The sequence below is a fragment of the Lepisma saccharinum genome, chromosome 3, assembly GCF_977018435.1.
Source record: "Lepisma saccharinum chromosome 3, izLepSacc3.1, whole genome shotgun sequence".
Taxonomy (NCBI): domain Eukaryota; kingdom Metazoa; phylum Arthropoda; class Insecta; order Zygentoma; family Lepismatidae; genus Lepisma; species Lepisma saccharinum.
The window spans coordinates 130,200,460-130,219,640 of record NC_139231.1 but is presented as its reverse complement, the minus strand read 5'-3'; the positions used below and the strand labels follow the sequence as shown (position 1 = coordinate 130,219,640).

At 39.1% G+C, this 19,181-nt stretch overlaps 1 protein-coding gene across 3 annotated transcripts in view; it reads right to left on the bottom strand.

Annotated features, from left to right (window-relative positions):
* Positions 1 to 11,040, bottom strand: part of Ptp10D (Protein tyrosine phosphatase 10D) — a 203,349-nt gene extending 192,309 nt beyond the window's left edge. For all 3 annotated transcript variants that reach the window (XM_083119396.1, XM_083119397.1, XM_083119398.1), the window contains exon 1: positions 10,483 to 11,040. In XM_083119396.1, coding sequence (XP_082975522.1) covers positions 10,483 to 10,563 — 81 coding nt within the window. In that variant the 5' untranslated portion in view covers positions 10,564 to 11,040. The remainder of the gene's footprint in view (positions 1 to 10,482) is intronic.
* Positions 11,041 to 19,181: the final 8,141 nt, after the last annotated feature.

The window sequence follows — 19,181 nt, the reverse complement described above, 5'->3', positions numbered from 1 at the left end:
TCCTATTGCTGGTCTACATCCAATCTTATAAGTATAGCTAGGATTTTGTTGATCAGTCATTTACCAAAAAAGTGCCAAAAAACCAATGCATTTATGATCTAAAAAAAACCTTCAAAAAAATGACCTTAAAATAATGTATTCTTATATTATATAACCATAACCCCACAGCTCTACAGCACCTTGGCGGGCCTTGGCTTACCTACCGACTGCTGGTCTCCATCCCACACTGTTCCGCCGTCACCTGTTATAGCGTGGAGGTCTCAGACCAGTGTTGGGGTGACGGGTGATCAGTCCGACGAACCCCCAGCCGTTGTTGTAGGTCTTCTCGACCGGGTTACGCTCACTCACTCGGAGCTTCCCAATTTCCTCACGATGGTGGGTTGCCACCGGCCCTATACGTAGGCCGAATAAATTCCGACCAGAGCCGGATTCGAACCTACGCCGTCCCGCAGCGAACGATCTCAAGACGAGTGAACGCCTTAACCCGCTCGACTACGGAGGAGGACTCTTATATTATATATGTTAGGAATAAAGAATTTAAACAGGCACAATCGCAATTTATGACCTAAAAATAAAAGCTCACTTGTCAAAATTATTATTTTATTACCACTCCAGATACAATCAGTTGCAAGGTCTATCATTTGTGTTCAGTGTTAAAAAAATTGAAAATGAAGAACGGACATATTTTCAGCAAGGTCGGCCCAATAGGCTAAATACAGTAAGACAATTTTAAAAAATACTTATGGTTTATGCTCCAGAAATACGAAAATGACCTAAAAAGCTAAAAAATATCTCAATGGACATAAAAGGTCCAAAAAAATCATCTAAAAGTTTTAATTTGACACAAAACAAGTGAATACTACAAACAAGTACGTTTCTGGATTGCCAGGAAGATGATGCAACGTAATCAAAATCCTAGCCCTTCTTATTAGCAACCAGTCAGTCACCCATAAGTCAATATGATCGATGATCGAATTTTCCAAAACTATGGTTTAAAGAAAGGTAAACTCTGACTGGAGCCTGGATTTTGATTGTTCTCGTGAATAAATTCATAGCCTTTCAGTAGAAAAGTCCCTTCGAGGCTATGTAACCATTATTTGTAAAGTGTATTGTGCAAAAATTGCTTATTTCGATTATCAGTGCCTACAAGTGACTAAAATACTGTGGTATCCCCCCCCCCTTCCTTGACGGCTACAATTAATCTAAGAGTAAAAAGTGATCACGTTGACGTCATCTTCAATGATCATCCTAGGTGATTAGGAGGCTCAAGTTCATCCGCAGGGATTGAAATTTTATGCTTTTCTTATTATTCACAATACTAGAAGTTCGTGCCTGTTATATGTATTTCTGCCTGTTGTTTTAGTGTCTAGAAATCCGCGCCGTAATCATGACTGAGTTTTATCAAAGTGTTGATTTTCTAAGTTCTGAAAAATTAGATCCCTCTGATTTGATTTCGTTTTTAAGTTCACTTGATGCACATAAAGGCTAATCGGGACTTGATCTACAGCTTAAAGTGGGATCCGAACAACCGAGGACTCCTTGATTACAAGGTAACAACGTTACCATTACGCCATCGGGAAGGCCGGATCTCTCTTGAATTCCCCCTGGGGGCCTTCTGGAGAATTTTCAGTTAATAAGAGTAAATTGAGTTTGTCCCCTTTACGTCTAAAATTAATAGATTGTTAACTACCATAATAGTGATTGCCAATTGTCTCAGATGACGCCTAGAAAGGCTAATCTAGCATCAAAAATTATGTGATCACTCCCAGATACGTCTAAAAGTTTACATCGTTCATTAACATGAACACTGCCCTGTTCTTCAGTTTATAATTAAGCAATCGCTACCACAGATGTATAACAGATACCTAACAGGTAAAGAAAATCATCTGCCATTGAACACAGAATGATAGCTAGATGTTTCAAATAGTTTCGTGGCGTCGGTTTGAAATCACTGGATAATCTCGAATATCCAGATGACGTATAAGTAAATATCCGATATTGGGATTTGCTGTAATTCTCAAATCGGTTTCAAAAATCGTTTTGCTACGATTTGGCAGTTCAGACTTACTTCAACGTTACCAGCGAGAGAGTTGGGAATTTTTCGAAAAGCTAATTAACGTGAGAACACCTATCTCTCACCTTCTAAAGCTGGTATTCGGTTACAAAACGTGCTTCACGGATGGCACGGCCCGTTCCTTTTGCTGGGAGGTGACGACCTTTTACCCACTCCCACAAGAGGACCCGTTGGGGTTCATCGCCGATTTTGGGTCAGACCAAACTCATGACACGGAATGGTACGGGGATCCAGGCACTGGGTCAATGGGTAGGCATTCCTCCCTGATTACAAATTCAGTTAAAAACTCTTGGTAAGTTCTTCCTGGACACACTCCTTTAGTTTGGGTTGGGTGATACCCTGAAGTCACATGTTGGACCCCCCACACACACAAAAAGGTATGTCTGAAAATTGCAAATATACAAGTATAATTAAGTCTATATCTTAAAAACTGTGAATTTCTTATACACATGCTTATACGACAGGCTCCAATTTAGACACGAAATACGCAACTACACGACTCGACACTACGAAACTTCATCTAGAGGAATTTTCAAAATATACGAGCTGCTTCTGCATATTGTTAGAATGCGCTACCACCAGATGCTACGTCGTGTTCTACACAACAGCTTTAAAGGGCGGTAACAAAAGTACTTCTTAATGAGCAGGTACCCTCAGTACATATGACTAGATTCAGCGTGCTTGAGTTGAAATCGAAACCAAATACATCAGCAGTAAGGAAGGGGAGGGATCAGGACCCCCCCCCCCAATACGTCTTTCATTGTTGTCTAATTTTGTTAATTTAGGCGGTTCCTCGCCTCACTGGGATTAAAGTGACAAACTAGATGCTGACGAAAACGCCTTACCCACGATTCGAACCTTGGACCTCCTGAGTAACAGTGCCAAGTTATTTGTGGTAACTATTCGAACTATCCTGAAAATTCCAAGGTAACTCGTGGCTGACAACCCAATTTAGAGGACAGCTTTATCTCAAGGGAACGCGTTACACACTGTGGGTCCTGCAAATGGCGTGACGTTACGGTGACTGCACACGTACGAGAAAATAACAAGATGGACGAACGACGTCACATCACGTTCACACTCCTTGACAGGTATGCTTCCTCCAGGGCGACCTTAATCCGTCATTGAAGTCTGTGCCACATACCACACAACACTTCCAACACAGAACCGGATGCACAACCAGCAAACGGAAATGAAACAAACCATACTGATGAGTGATGAACAACTCAGTCCTCCCCCCTCAAACACACACACGTCCTTGAACACTAAACAGGATCCCACATGTAGTAATAATAATAATGGCTTAAAAACTGAAATAGTGTCCCGTATCTAATGCAAAGCCTTAAGTGCCAGGTGCAAAAGTGCGGAAATGACTTCTTTTTGCATGACTTAAGTTTCAGTTCTCTGTCTATAACTCTCAATGCATAAATGCAAGATTTATATTGACTGATTTGGTTTATTTTACTTCGCTCTTCTTCCATTTTTGGCTAATCGCGGAAGAGGACGAGTGATGATATGGTAACATTGATGAAGGGACACTGACATAGAACACACATGCCCAGGCCGGGATTCGTACCCGAGGCCCCTGGCGCCGTAGCTCGTTCTCATAAACACTCCACCACGGAACTACAATAAATTACTAGTTTCAGTTTCAGCTGTCGAAAATTTGCTGATTCTGAATCTTCATAGACACTGTCTGCCGTTGACAGTGTATTTAGGTGTGTTTAGGGTATATTCATGCAAGGGATGAATGATGTTATACTCGTATGCAAGCTTCACCCCTCTCTTTTCGTAGTCAGGCTCAACATTCTTAGTGGTAATCTAAAGTAATTTATAAGGCAGACAACAAATCGGGGGACGGAGTCACTAAATTGAATACAATGCATTCATTAGTAATAAATTTGAGTGAGTTCTTAAGCATCGAATCCAGGAAAATACATTTCCATCTGTAGCTTTGGCAACGTTTCAGTGTCTTGTCAGATTCGTTTGTCAGCTTGGAGCCATAACAACTGAGGGTTGAAGATGATATCGGGTGCATGGAATTTTGCCCCAAACGATGAGAAGAGAACAGGTTTTGAGCATATCAGACATTTGTAACATTTCGCAGAGGTCTTAGAAGTTGAAATATGTGCGCCGGCGCAGAATTTTTATTGGGAATCCTCTTGGGATGTTCTCTGTATATAACAAGTGTGGTAAAAACGTTCTGCAGTGCTGAAAGGAAGTGTGATGATGACTAAGAGAAATGTAAAGATGAACAACTGAGAGGGGGCATGTGTTTGTGCAGTATTTTCTTTGATGTCGCATTCTTTGGTATTAATAAAATCATATCTACGATCAATAATAATCCTTAGTTGTTACTGACAGCAGATCGGAATTGTTAAGCAGCGGTTCTCAACCATCGTGAGACTGCGGCACGGTAAATTCTTCTTTTTTTAATCCATGCCACGATCCCGACAATTTTACTCGAATATTTCTTGTTTATCTTTACACATTAATTAACATGTAACCTTGAAATGAAATGTTAAAAAATATATTATAAAGAATAATAGCTTCATTTAAGCTAGACTTGTTGAAAAGTATAAAATTATACTTAAATTAGTTGCCAACCACTCAATCTAATGAAATCTAAAGGGTTTCCTCAGGAAAACGTTGATGAACTTTCATTTCCATGTTGCATTTTGAACATACTAACTGTGAAATCGATACTCGGAAAACTGAACAATGTTATTGATTTTATTTTAGTGGTGTTGATTGGAGAACAACTGTAGTGAGAAAATATTCATGCATTGCAATTCACCAGTTTTGTCAACTGAACAGGGGAAGCGGAAGAAGGACGTCAACTGATGGACGAAATACATATTCACGCATTAAACATTAAATATGCAAAATAAGTATTTTTGTATTTGTTAATGAAAATTGCTACGCAAACCAAGATATCAAATTTCAGAACATCTTGTGGCTCGGCATAATTGATGCCCCGTACCGGGACGCGGTCCAGCGATTGAGAAAAAATTGGTCTCTAAAGTCTTTCAGTGATAATTGTTGCCCTTCCCACGAATCCCTGTATACAATTATGAAAAACTAGTGGGGCTGCTTCCCTGGCAAGTGTGTAAATTTAAGCTACTACTGCCAATAAAGATAAAGAAAAAACCTGTTTTCCTACCGCAACTACTTTTCAACACAAACACAGGCTAATCAGCAACCTACTCAAAATTGAGCGGTTGCCTGGAAATACCTGTTGACATTACTCTCAAGTTCAAGTTGAACTATATTGTACGTTGTGAGAAGTGGAGATAAGGCCTTCTTCCTATTCAGAACGGAAATGCACATCCTTTATACTGGCTTGTCAGGTAGTTTCCGGTTTTATCACTGTGTGTTTTATATATATTTTTTTAAATATTAGATTCAATTAAAAAGCACCAGTATTGGGGCAGTCATGCTCGACCTATCTTGCAGAAAGTAACGCAACACACACACTGGATTCAACCTTCTTGTTAACATGTCGCGAATTTTAACCATCCTATTGAAAGTCAACGGGATTGTTACAGCAACACAGAACTCTCAGTGACTGCAATCAGATCAGAAGTTGCATACTACTCGTATTTTAGAAAGGCAGTGGTAATTTTATGAATCACAGACGCTGTACACAGTGCATTCCACCCCCCCCCTTCCCCACTATTTTGCCACTTTCGCTCCTGCACTATGCTAAACCTTATGGAGCAAGGGAAATTAAACTGTCCTTGGCCCCCTCCCTAGTTTTGGAACCCAATCGCCGCCACTGGCGCTATAGATATGGTAATGTAATGATCGTGTACGAGTATTTCTATGGAAGTATTACACGTGTTTCTCCAAACGAATTTCCCCATAATTTTGCCTAAAATTGTCAAACTGAGTTGTGTTCTCAGTTTGTGCATATGTAGTCCAGGAAAATGACGGGGGAAATATCAAGCCGACACTGTGCCTGTAAGTTGACACGGACTTCCTCACGTGGGTGTAGCCTTATCACACGTGCTGCTTCCCCATGGGGAAGTCGTCACATACAATAACAATATAATAAAAAAAGTAAAATAAAAAAATATGAAATAAATAAAATGGGTCTCCTCGATGTTGCCTTGTAGTCATTTGGTCCCGGGTTCGACCCCACCGTGGAAGCACATAGTGGTTAAACCGTGGGTCAAGTCTCGATTAGCCTATCTGTGCAAAAAGTTGACTTATAAACTTTGATCTTTTAAAAATTAAACTAGATAACTCCAAGTAACTGGATGGTGTAAAGCACGGGAAATCCGGGTCTGGCTCTCGGAGTGGGCGATCTCAAGCTTACGAGAAACGGCTCTGGGGTACACCCAAACCCTCACCTGTACTTTGGTATTATACGGACTACCTTTTATTTTAATGCTAAGTGAACAAAACCTGACCTGCCTAACCTAACCACGAAAACATATTTTGAGCATCTTAAGTACTCGGTAAAAAAAACTCCACAGTATGTGTTAACAGAAGTAAATCGAAATCGAACCAAGTTATAGACGGTGTGAAATGAGGTAGTCCGTATAATACTAAATTAGCCCCTCACCAATACACACAATCGGCGACTAAGATATGAGTAGGCAACGTGTCCATCGGCATGTTCATTCACTGTTTACCACAACACAAGGTTCAAGGACTGAATCAAAGGCTGACTTCTACATATTGGCGTTTTTATTTGGCGGGATAATTTTGCCTGCTTTCTTGCAGAGAACACCTGGGAGCAAAGGAACCGTTTCCACGTCCAGCCAGTCGCGAGAACATGAAACTGCTTCTCCCCCCACGGCAAGCGGGGGAAAGAGAGAGAGAGAGGTTTGTGCACTCGATGGTTGTAGGAGTGGAGAAAACTTAGCTTGGGAGTAGTAGTTTTACTTGTCCTCCTGAGAATACCAAAGTTCCGATGGTGTAGAAAAACACATTAGGGGGAACAGGATAGGTTGAAGATTTTGCTTGTGTAGGAAAAGTCGAAACTTCCAGTTGATTAGCTGTAACTTAAAAGTTGAAGTTGTTTGTCCACTAGGAATACATGGGAGTCTATAAATAATTATTCATCAATTTTCTTACATCTCGTATCCAGCTTAATAATGAACTTAAAAACCTGCATCCACTAGCAACATGGGGAGAAATGCATACTCTCTTGTCCTAGGTTTGCTTTCTCAGTTGCAATGCCCATTCCGACGATATTGAAAGAAATGCATGTCTAGTGCGAAAAATATTACGATGACCATGGGCGTCCGGAAGGGGGGCAAGGGGGAGCTGTGGCCCTCCCCTGGAAAATGAAAGTGAATCAAAAATTATGTATTTCACACATATGATTTCATTTTAGCCACAATATTATGTGTTAATTATTGCATGAACACCATAAATTCAAATTTAATCAATTTTTTTTTTATGGAACAACACTATTTTGGGGGAAAATACCTTCTTTGCCCCTCCCTGGAAAAAAACCTGCCGGCGTCCATCACGATGACATTTCATAAAGTATCGATATTGGCCCTCTCATAATTAGAACTTCCTTAAATGGTAAAACTTCTTCTTCATAGGAGTATACCGTAGGGTGTATTCAGAGGGTATTAGCAATACTATCAACAGTAAACAGAGTGAATTTATCAGCCGATGAATCAGCCATGAACTTTAATTGTTGCTGGTAGAGATAGAGCCAGCACGCTTGGTAATTTTAGAATGAATCATGCTTTGAAAATGAACAAATGCTTACGGTGATTCAAGATCAGTGCCGGATCTACAATCCGCAAAACCCCGCAGTGCGGGGGGGGGGGGGCGAGGTCAATTAAGCCTTTAGGGGGTCCTCAGCCATTGGCATAGTAGAGGGTTCGTATGTCGTATGTAAAAAAATAAACTTATTTACTCTGGGGTACAGAAACGAATACAATATACGAGACAAGTAAAGATAAAGTTCCCCTGTGCATATAGCACCCGGCCATGAAGGCACATTTACAGTATGTGTGCCCCATATATTTTAGACCATCTTGGAGGTGGTGATCAGCACCACGCTGCGGCCTCATTTACCCCCCCCCCCCCCCCGGGTACGATTTGAGACTGGGTGAGCCATAGAGCCGCTTTATGCGGGGACAAAGTCGAAGAAATTCCGAACTTAGATCACACACCCCGGGTTTCTAAAGACGCAGTCCAATCAAATCAGGCTAGAAATTCACGAGAAATGCAGTGGTGAAGGTTTATTCAACCTCTCTTTAATCAGGAAAAGCTACGACTGTATGATTGTAACAAATGTAACATTTTCCAGCTGTGAGAAAACAGTGTCATATATACGAGTGTTATATATCACATCATCCCTTCCCATTTAAAAATTTTGAGTTGAATTCAATATGGTGGACGTCTGCTTGGAATACACCGAAGTGGTTCCTCCTAAGCCTAACCTGTTTCTATCATGACCAATTATACCCAGCCTAACCCTTTTATACTTTTTATAGGGGGGGTATTAAGGGACTTTTGAATCACCTTCTAGGCCCTTATATGTGAATTTTTCAACATGAGATCAAGAATAACACACACAAGTGTAAAGGTGTGTAGGTAGAGGGGGCCTTTGGTAATATTTTGCAGGGGAGCCCCAGATTTGTAGATCCGGCACTGTTCAAGATGTACAATTGACGAGCGCAACATGACTTGGAACATGTCAAAAAAATCAATAACTTACAATGAATAAAATTATGAGGTGGCAGCCAGGAAATTCGCAAGGGAATATCGACGCAAGAGAAGGTAGGTTACGATTTGTTTTTAGTTACAGTAGTACCATATTTTGATCTTTCTAACGTTCTTTCGGGTTGTTAAAAAACATTATTGCTGATATTTTACGCATATTCTGTGGAAAATCCATGAAAATCAAATTTTCTGATCGCTCATTGAATGTAATGTTTCTCGTAACCTGGCAAAAGAATCTTATTTTGCGAATACAATACTCACAATTCATATACACAGTCACAGGTACATTGCAGATTATTTCAGTATTATTTTTCCCTTACAATTTTTCAACAATTATTATTAATATGGAAGCTTGGGCCCTACACGAAAAAAATGTATTGGCTACGACCCAGATTAGTATTGGCATTATCCGTTGAAACTGGCATGAGATCAACCAATAAATGAACCGTTAAACGACGTTTCTTACTGTGGCAGACAGCTTAGCAGGGATCCCAAGTACGAATCTTGGCTTTGACAGGTGTGTTCCGTTATCAATTTTATAAGATCATCATTCTTAGAGAATACAAAAGACGACATAATCAAAATATAAATACATTTATGATTCATGCAAACTAAATTACAATAATTCCAAGTATTCGTTGTGGATAATTTGTTTCAATTGATTGAATTGGTTTTAAGCCCACTTTATGCACAGTAAGGCTAATTGGGACTGGACCTACAGTTTTAAAGTGGGATCCGAATCACTATGTGCCTCCACTGAGTATCGAACCCGGGACCCTTTGATTACAAGGCAAGGACGCTACCACAGCGCCATCGGGGAGGCCCATAATTTGTTTTCAAGTCACTTAATTCAACCATTGTTAAACCGTAATGATTTAATGAATGGCATATTTTGACGATTTACTTCAGAATAGCAAGTTTGTTCTTCGTTGTGCAGTACAGCTTTGCTACAAATATAACGAAAAACTATATATAGTATTAATTTTGGAATTATTTTTCATTGATCAAAATTTTGTTTGGGGAGGCAAAGTTGCGGCTGGTGGAGTCACGCCGGCCTGCCCCTCCCCTAACGACGTCGCTGTATTTTGACGTCTTGCAGTTTGTTTAGCATGTAATTTTTATTGGACATTACCCATTGTCTAGTGCAGAGAATTACTGCAGTATTTTGTGTTACTTTTACTGGCATGTTCTATTATTTTTCTTTCAAATCGTTTTAAAGTAATCTATGAAGTACGAAGAAAAATACGGCACCTTGGCCACTGGATGAAAGTATTATTATTAAACAAGCACGGCCACTAGTAATACTATTATTTCAATAACAAAAGTAAACTACACGAACCAAAAACACTCTCATCAGTGTGTGCCTGGATTTTTGAAAGGGAGATGTTTACGTCCTATTTTTTCCAAGTTTTGTTACCTTTTCCTGCATATCACGTTTTTTCTCTTGAGGGAGGAGGTGCCGCTCTACACACGCATACTGTATATTTTTCCTTAATATATGTTTTCTGTAATTACGTAGAACAATATAGTAAATTCGACTAATTTTCTCCTTGGTTCATAATCACTTTTGCTATTTTAGTACAACTGTTATCTGAAATATTAACCGCACGTAATCGACATTTTGCGATAATGAAAATGACAGATCAAAATTTTTCACAATAAGTTGTATATTATCTCAGACAGATATAATAAGCAAAATATTGACTTACCTTTAATAAAGAGCCGAGAAATAGGACCCACGTTAAGAAGAAACGCTTCCGAACAAAAACCACCAAGTTTGCAAACTTCATCTTCAAGTTTTATTGACAAACAAGTCGTCTGTTTACAAGTGGTTCTGCTTCTAAAATCCACAATTATAGATAAGTCACAAACATCAATAACGTCCAAATATGTGCCTTGCACACCCGTTTCATTCAAGGCTGTGTATCGTAACATTAAAGCGAGTATTTGCAGCACCAGCTTTTTTTTAGTAACGGCTTATTGCACCATTGCAAATATTTTCACCTGCTCACACACCACACACAATAAAAGCACCTACTTCAGCTTTTGATTTCGGCGATCGTATTCACGATTAAAAACTCCCAGATTTCATTTGCAGCACACACTCTCGGCACATAAAATACTGTTGTTACTTTTGGTATGAACAACAGGTTCCGTACTCACGAAGCAACACACACATACACAATAAAAAAACAACTTCAACAACAACAAACTCCAGCTCCCACCACGATCAATTCCTGCTTCGCGACTTACTCCTTGCTGAGTGAAACAGGTGAACACACCGGAAGTGAAAGACCTGAATTTACCCACAGTGCACTGCGTTCAAGAGGGTTGACTATCGGCAAGCGTACACTCCCGCAGACGCTCGTATTTTGCTGCAGCAATCTTCTATGTAAGGAAATGCGAAGCATTTAAAATGCCAACACTACTAAAGTAACCCAGCGTAAGATTACAACTTCTCTGGCATTTCATTATGTGAGGATTTGTGAACTCTGGATGCGTTACAGTATTAGTTCTTGAGAGAAGCCCGTCTGTTCACACACCCTCTTTTCCTACACCCACAATTATTAATTTGCACAGTGGTTCGGATCCCACTTTAAACTGTAGATCCAGTCCCGATTAGCCTATCTTATCTGTATATAAAGTAGACTTAAAAAAAACTCAAACTTACAATTATTGACATATCTAAACGCGGTTTACACACATGAAAATGTTTTGCGTCATCAAAACTATATTTTCTTTTCTTCTGTTTCTCGAATTTTCATTTCGACTCAATGTCATCCAGGAATTCCACTCGTCAGATCCATACGTAATATATTTTTCAATGTATTTAATACTTATTGCTGATAAACTTGTACTCTTACCTCAAGAATTTATTTGTTTCATGTCTATTTATAGCTCTCGCACGGTCAAGAAAACACTGACATCTTATTTTCTGTTAATCGATAGATAAATAGAGACGTATTATACGATAGAACAATTTTGCCAACCGCAATCAGTGTTTAAAAAGAAGGGATTACTTGTAACAGAGTAGTTATCCTTTGAAACGAGTAACTGCAACTACAACCCAGTTAATTTTTAAATAAAGCGACTATCGCAAATAAGTTACTTTTCAGCAAGTTTCAACAATAATGAACGAAATTACGGTTTGCTAAATAAATAAAGGAAATGTTAATATTCATATATACATGCTATGTTACAGTAATCTTTTCATGTATAGAGGTCTACTTTGAATTGCCTTATTATTGACATATTTAACATATTATGTTTATTATAACTGAATTGATAGCCATGCTAATTATACACCGTGTCCCAAAAGTCCGGTAACACTTTTATTAATTCATTATACAAAAACTACAAGTGATATAGCTTTCGTGTATATGTCATATGAAAGAGTATCTCAAATGTTTTTTTTTAATGTATGAGTTCACAATGCCTCGATATGGGAATCATGTGTAACACGACATATGTCTACACGGTAATAAAATTCTTGACAGAGATATGCTCCAAAGAGTATGGCAAGAATTTGATTACCACGTAGACATATGTCGAGTTACACATGATTCCCATATCGAGGCATTGTGAACTCGTACATTAAAAAAAAACATTTGAGATACTCTTTCATATGACATATACACGAAAGCTATATCACTTGTAGTTTTTGTATAATGAATTAATAAAAGTGTTACCGGACTTTTGGGACACGGTGTATATGTCATCAATACGAATGTAGTACATTCTACGAGTTATATATAATGTTAAAAACTAACTTGCAGTACTTTGAAAGTATCGGTAACTGTAAGTTAGTTACTTATCGAACAAAGCAACTGTAACTCGGTTACTAAAAATGCAACTTCCAGAACACTTCCCTAAATTCGTACACCCTTAGGCCCGAACGTACTGGACTCAGAGCACTGGCGTACACAGATTTTTTTTTCTGGAGGGGCTGGGATTGTAAATGTGGATGGTGCATAGGAAGCTGTAAGTTTTAGGGGGCGAAAATGTTCCGTATATTTGGAGCGTTTCACTCTATTAAAATTGTACTCGAAGACAAAAAAGGCAATTTGGGATAATTTAAAGGTGGAATGCATTTACATCTTTAATATTTTGTGACTTCTTAAAGAGTTTTCGTTTGAATTTTTTTACAATCTCAAAGTTTCGTGAGGGACTGTAGCCACGGGCGTCCGGTAGGGGGGCAAGGGAGGGGCACGGCCCCCCTGGAAAATGAATGTCCATCTAAAAAAGTATATATCTCACACATAATTTCATTTCAGTCACAGTAATTTATGTTAATTTAATTATTATAAGAATGTTGAAGGATCATGATAATTTCAGACTAAAGCAGTGTTTTTTGAAGGAACATCATTACAATGTGGAAAAATTAGCCTCCTTTGCCCCCCTGGAAAGTTACCTTGCTTGCTCCTCCCTGGAAAAAATTCTGCGGACGTGCATGGCTGTAGCCCCATCAGGTCCCCCTTGAGTTCGCCAGTAACTTAGAACACTGTAAGAACGAAGTTAAAATAAACAAAATCACGTGATTTCTGAGAAATAGTTCCGTTCCTATGTATCAGTTGTACAGCAAAGAATAAATACAAAATGAACATATTTAACTTTCGTGAAATTTGGTGAAAGTATACAATTTTCTGATATACAAGCAGTCTCTGCTTTATTTCAGTGATTTCAAACATGCATGCATCACTCGCGAAAGTCGTTGCTAGTAAGTGAAATATTCTCAGTTCATTGTCCTTTCCGCCCAAATAGCCTCACCAGAATCATTTCCATCACACACAGGAATAAAAAATGAGAGAAGGAGATAATGAGGGAATGAGAACGGTGTAGAAAGAATGCGGCAGAAAGCGACAGGAAAACAGGAAGAAAAGCAGTAAAGGGTAATAAAATAAGATAGAGAAACAGAGGAAGAAATAAAAAATGAACAGAAATAGAGGAAAGAAGCGACCGCGAAAAAGAAAGAAAAGAAGATACATAAACATTGGAAGAGAGAAAAGGCAGAAAAATGAAGAGAAAAAGTGATACAGAAACAGGCAGAGCAAGGAAGACAAGAAGGAAGAAACAGGAGAAAGAAAGAGATAGAGGAACGGAGAAGTAAAGACATAGAAATAAAATGGTAGATCATGATGAAAGAAAGAAAGCTTTGGGGAGAGAGGAATGAGTTTTCTTGAGCCTACTCGAACGCAATTCTCAAGCGATGCCACTGTCACTCAGAGAGGGAGACGGCAGGTGAACAAAAACAAGTCACTGCACAAATAGTAACGCGAATTGACAGTGGCATGCCCAGGATTTTCGAAAGGGAGGGGTTACGTATACTTTTTCTTGGTAGTCAGCCCTCATTTTGTCATATTTTCCTACTGTTGATGTTCTTTTTTTTTTAATACTGGGCCAAAAGGGGGGTTATAACCCCCACCAACCCCTCTTGGGCACGCCACTGCGAATGGAGCCCACCAATGAACAGGTGAGAGGGAATTGGATTGCGTGGAGAGGGAAGGCGACTTCAGTTTCCAGCCTTCGCAGCAGCTTGTATTACTTCGCTCTGCCATTCGATTTCCCCCCTCTCTTTGCCGCTATGCGCGGCCTTGCTCCAGAGATAGAAGGGACAGAGTATAAAAATATGGAAATTGCATTTTTGCTGTTGGTGCTCATACGTTTTTTGAACTCCTTTTTTTTACTTTCGCTTTTTGTCCCACTTTTGGCTAATTCGAAGATGGAGATGGGGATGTTATGATGAAATTGATGAATGGAAACTCACAAACATCCATGCCCAGGGCGGAATTCGAACCCGGGACCTCTGGCGTCGTAGCGCAATGTGCTAATCACTCCGCCACGGTGGTTGGTGCTCATACGAATGTGACAGACATTGGATTTTGTTGTATTTGATGAAGATTCTCAGATTTTTTTAAATATTTTTGATCAAAGTCCTCTTTATGCAAAAATAAGCTAATCGGGACTGGGCATACAGTTTAAACTGAGAATCCGAACAACGATTTGCCTCCACCGGATACCGAACCTACGACCTCTTCATTACAAGGCGACGGATATAGGTAAACGTGTAAATCACAAGATGAATATTGATATTGATATTTGGAGACATATGTATCTAGATTTGCGGACATATATATTTAAATTCCAGTGTATTTTCCGAGAAAATGGGCCGCATAGAATATAAAGGGGTCATTTTAATACGGTTGTTTACCCTCAAGTCAGAAAGTGTAGTTAATTATTATTGACATCAATTTCCATCACAGAATAGCTGCTTCTTACATAAAGTTTTAGCAGTCATAAATAAATAAGTTAGAATGAAACACACGCGCACACATATGCACACGTCGGAAGGAGAGAAAACGAGTTAGCTCAAAAAGTTGGGTGCAAAGTGCAGGAAACAGGCCAGAGCACCATACTCTCATATCTTACCTCTTAATCCAAAGAATAAATGGTTCTGGGTTTTCAAAACTCCAGAAATTTAATTTTTATATGAGAGGTTGCAGAACGTAAACTCATTGACTAAAATTTCTCCATAATTTCAAGAGCCTTTCAAATGAGCAAAGTGTTTAAAGCTTAATAATAACAAAATAGCATAATTATACATCTCAATACGAGGGTCACTATTTATATTTTGAGCCTAACAATGAAAAAACAGGAATTTGGCATTGAAAACTGCTTTATTGTTTTTCGAAGTATTCTCCTTTATGGTCAATACACTTTTGCATTCGTTCGAACCATTTGTCAAAGCAGTTTTTCCAATCTTCTTGAGTCACTTCCATAATATGGTTTTTGAACGCATCAACGGCGTCTTCCGCCGACGAAAATCGTTGTCCACGCAATTTATTCTTGACATTCGGGAACAAGAAGAAGTCATTGGGTGCCAAATCAGGACTGTACGGCGGATGACCCATAAATTCGATTTTTTGACTGTTCATAAAGTCGGTTGTTAGACGAGATGTGTGACAGCTGGCATTGTCTTGATGAAGAATGATCCGACGGCGTTTGTTTGTTTTCCGTATTTGACCGAAGACCTCTAGCAAACAAATCGTTGTGTACCATTCAGAGTTGACCGTTCTACGTTCCTCTAAAGGCACAGTTGCCACATGACCAGTTTTCCCGAAAAAACAGGCGACCATTTGTTTCGATGTGCTTCGAGCGTGAACAACTTTTGTTGGATTGGGTTCATCTTGAAACACCCATACAGTCGACTGCTGTTTACGTTCCGGCTCATATGCATATATCCATGATTCGTCACCTGTTACAATCTTATATACGTCTTTTGAAGCACCACGATTGCATTTATTGAGCATTTGTTTGCACCAATTGAGGCGAGCGTCTTTTTGAGTTTTTGTCAAATTGTGTGGGATCCAACGAGAACATACCTTTCTCACAGCTAAATGATCATCTAATATTTTATATATGCTGGTGGAACTAATGCCTATGGTTGCCTCAGTCTCACAGTATATCACATGACGATCTTGCAGTATTAGGTTTTGAACAGCATCAATGTTTTCTTGAACAACAACTGATTTTGGACGACCTTTGCGAATCTGGTCGGTGAGCGAATGGCGGCCACGATTAAATTCGTTATACCAGCGTTTCACAGTGGCAAAGGATGGGGCTTCATCGCCAAATGTGGAAGTAAGTTGATCGATGCACTCTTGTCTTGATAATCCACATCGAAAATCGTAAAAAAATCATCGCACGAAAATGTTCACGAGTTAATTCCATTTTATTGTTGTCGCGCAATCTCCAAGGCAACATAAACAACACAAATGAAGTTATTGACAAAACATTTGAAGTACGTTATGGTCAATAATGCCAGACGATTCCGTGCAAACGTCAAATCGCGCCTAACTTCTATCAGTGTTGCCAAGGCTCAAAATATAAAAGTGACCCTCGTATATTAACGGCGAAAAATATTAAAACACGAAGAACAGCCCACTGGATATTCACTAATATGGAGAACCGAGTCACAGCCCCTTCAAGATTACAATAATAACATTAATAAAAAATAGTTTGGTTCCAAAATGATGTATAGGTAGCTATTATTAGTTTATAATATAATAATAATTATAGTTATTATGTATTTTAATAATGATGATAAAAATATTCAATTTTATATGAGGCGTTGCGGATACGAAGGGCGAACTCAACAAAAGTACATTTTGAGGAAAATGTTTGGTTTGGTTTGAGTTGCTGTTTTAAGTCCACTTTATGCACAGCAAGACTAATCGCGACTGGACCTACAGTTTAAAATGGGATCCGAACCACTTGTGCCTCCACCGGGACCCCTTAATTACAAGGCAATGACGCTACCACTGAGCCAGTTTTTTTTTTTTTCACATAGGAAACTTTCCGATCTACTGTTACCAAATTTTGTGTAGTTTGCACTGTGCCTGATGACAACGTGATACGCATTTCTTCGTATCTGCAACGCCTCATATCTACATATCTTTCCACAAAACGACACGGGTAATAAGTAATGAAGGCTCTCACAAGATGTCACCACATTCTCATACTTATCCTTATACGTCCAAGTTAGTTTGTACAAATCCCACACGGAGCGCTGACTTAGCAACTTTTATCAGACATCAGTGAGCACTCATTTATGAAACTTTTAAAACAGTCCATGGGGGAGGGGCTACGGGGTAATAGCCTCGCTTCGAACTATGAAAGAAACCTACGAAAATAACAACGATTATTATTATTATTTTGCAAGAATTCAGATTTCGTCTTATGATAAATGAATGGGTTTGTTGTGGAGAGGCAAGCTCTAGAACTTTGCACTATTGATTAATGTTAGTTTTAATCAGTGGCGTAGCAACATATCGCGAGGCCCTGGGTAAGATTAGTATGCGAGGCTCCTATCTATCTGGGTGAGATTAGAATGCGTGTCCCCCATCCGTTCTTTAAATTTGAAATCTCAATGTGAATCAATAGAAAATCTTTTACGATACGTAAGCAAATTGTCATATTTCATTATTAAAAATAATAATAAATTACTGACGAAAATGATATTTGATAATATGCGACGGAGAAATTTACACTTGCCAGAGGTATATTCTTGTAGCACACTGCTGGAATTTTCTTTAACCAAAGTAGTAGTAATAGTACGTCTCTAATGATCTCTTCAGACACTAAGACATAACTGAACTGTCCTTAAAAATACTTTAAAAAAAAATCATAAATACGAAATACGAATCTTTAAATATAACCTATATTATTTTTAATAGAGCCGCGGTGGTCTAGTCGGTATGGCTGTCAGATTACCACGGGGAGACTCGGGTTCGATTCCCGGTGTGGGTGATCTAAGGTCTGAATTTTCCCGACCTTGTCCTCGCATAAAGCGGCTCTGGGACTTACGCAGCCTCAGTTTTTTTAGTAAATATTTTACATGAGAATTACGACAATAATTTTTACTTTATTCTGTCCCTTCAGGCTCAGCGGAATTTCGCCTGCATGTTACGCCTCTGATTTGACGTATTCATTCAAATTATTTATTTCGTCTTCTTTTACATGGCGAAGTTAAGGCTGTGGAGCCTTTTCTTCAACTTGACCATGTTTCAAAAAAATTGAATGTGAAATAATTAAAATATTGAAAAAAGAAATAAATAAAAAAATATATAAAAATTAAAAAGAAATAAAAAATACAAAGAAAAATTACATATAAGAAAGGTAATCTAACCTATAGATACGGGCACACACACTCTCACTCACACACACATATACATACATATTTTTGCCCTTACACACGTACAAGCAAATACATAATACTTACTTAAGCACAGTCCAACATTACACATACTTAAACACAGTCCAAAACGGTATACTTTGACGATAATTAATCTTAACTATTACGTAAAACCATTTTTGTGCCTTACGTCCTTCTATCATTCTCTGCACCTGCCATATTATTAGGGAAATCAAACATTTAATTTTCATTGTACGAGGCGCATCCAGAAAGTAAGTTTCCCTATTTTTTTCCCCGTGAAAGTAAACATAATGAGCCGTGTAAATTGCGTATGCGCAGCAGAGCTAAGACGTATCAATCATATGCCAGGCGGACAGATCCCGCCTGGCGCCAGTAGCGATGCAGCAGTGGTCCGAAGTGGAAGCTCGTATTCCTTCTCCCGCCGCATGCGAGGTTCGGTCGGTGATAAAGTTCCTGAATACACAAAGCATTGCGCCAATTGACATTCATCGTCAGCTCTGTGAGGTCTATGGGCCGAATATTATGAGTAAGCAGATGGTGCGTCGCTGGTGTCGGCAGTTTTCGGAAGGTCGTCAAAGTGTCCATGATGAAGAGCGCAGTGGGCGTCCGTCCCTCATCACTGATAATAATCTGGTTGAGCTGGTGCGGCAGCGCATCGTAGAGAATCGTCGCTTCACGATTACGGAGTTGAGTAGC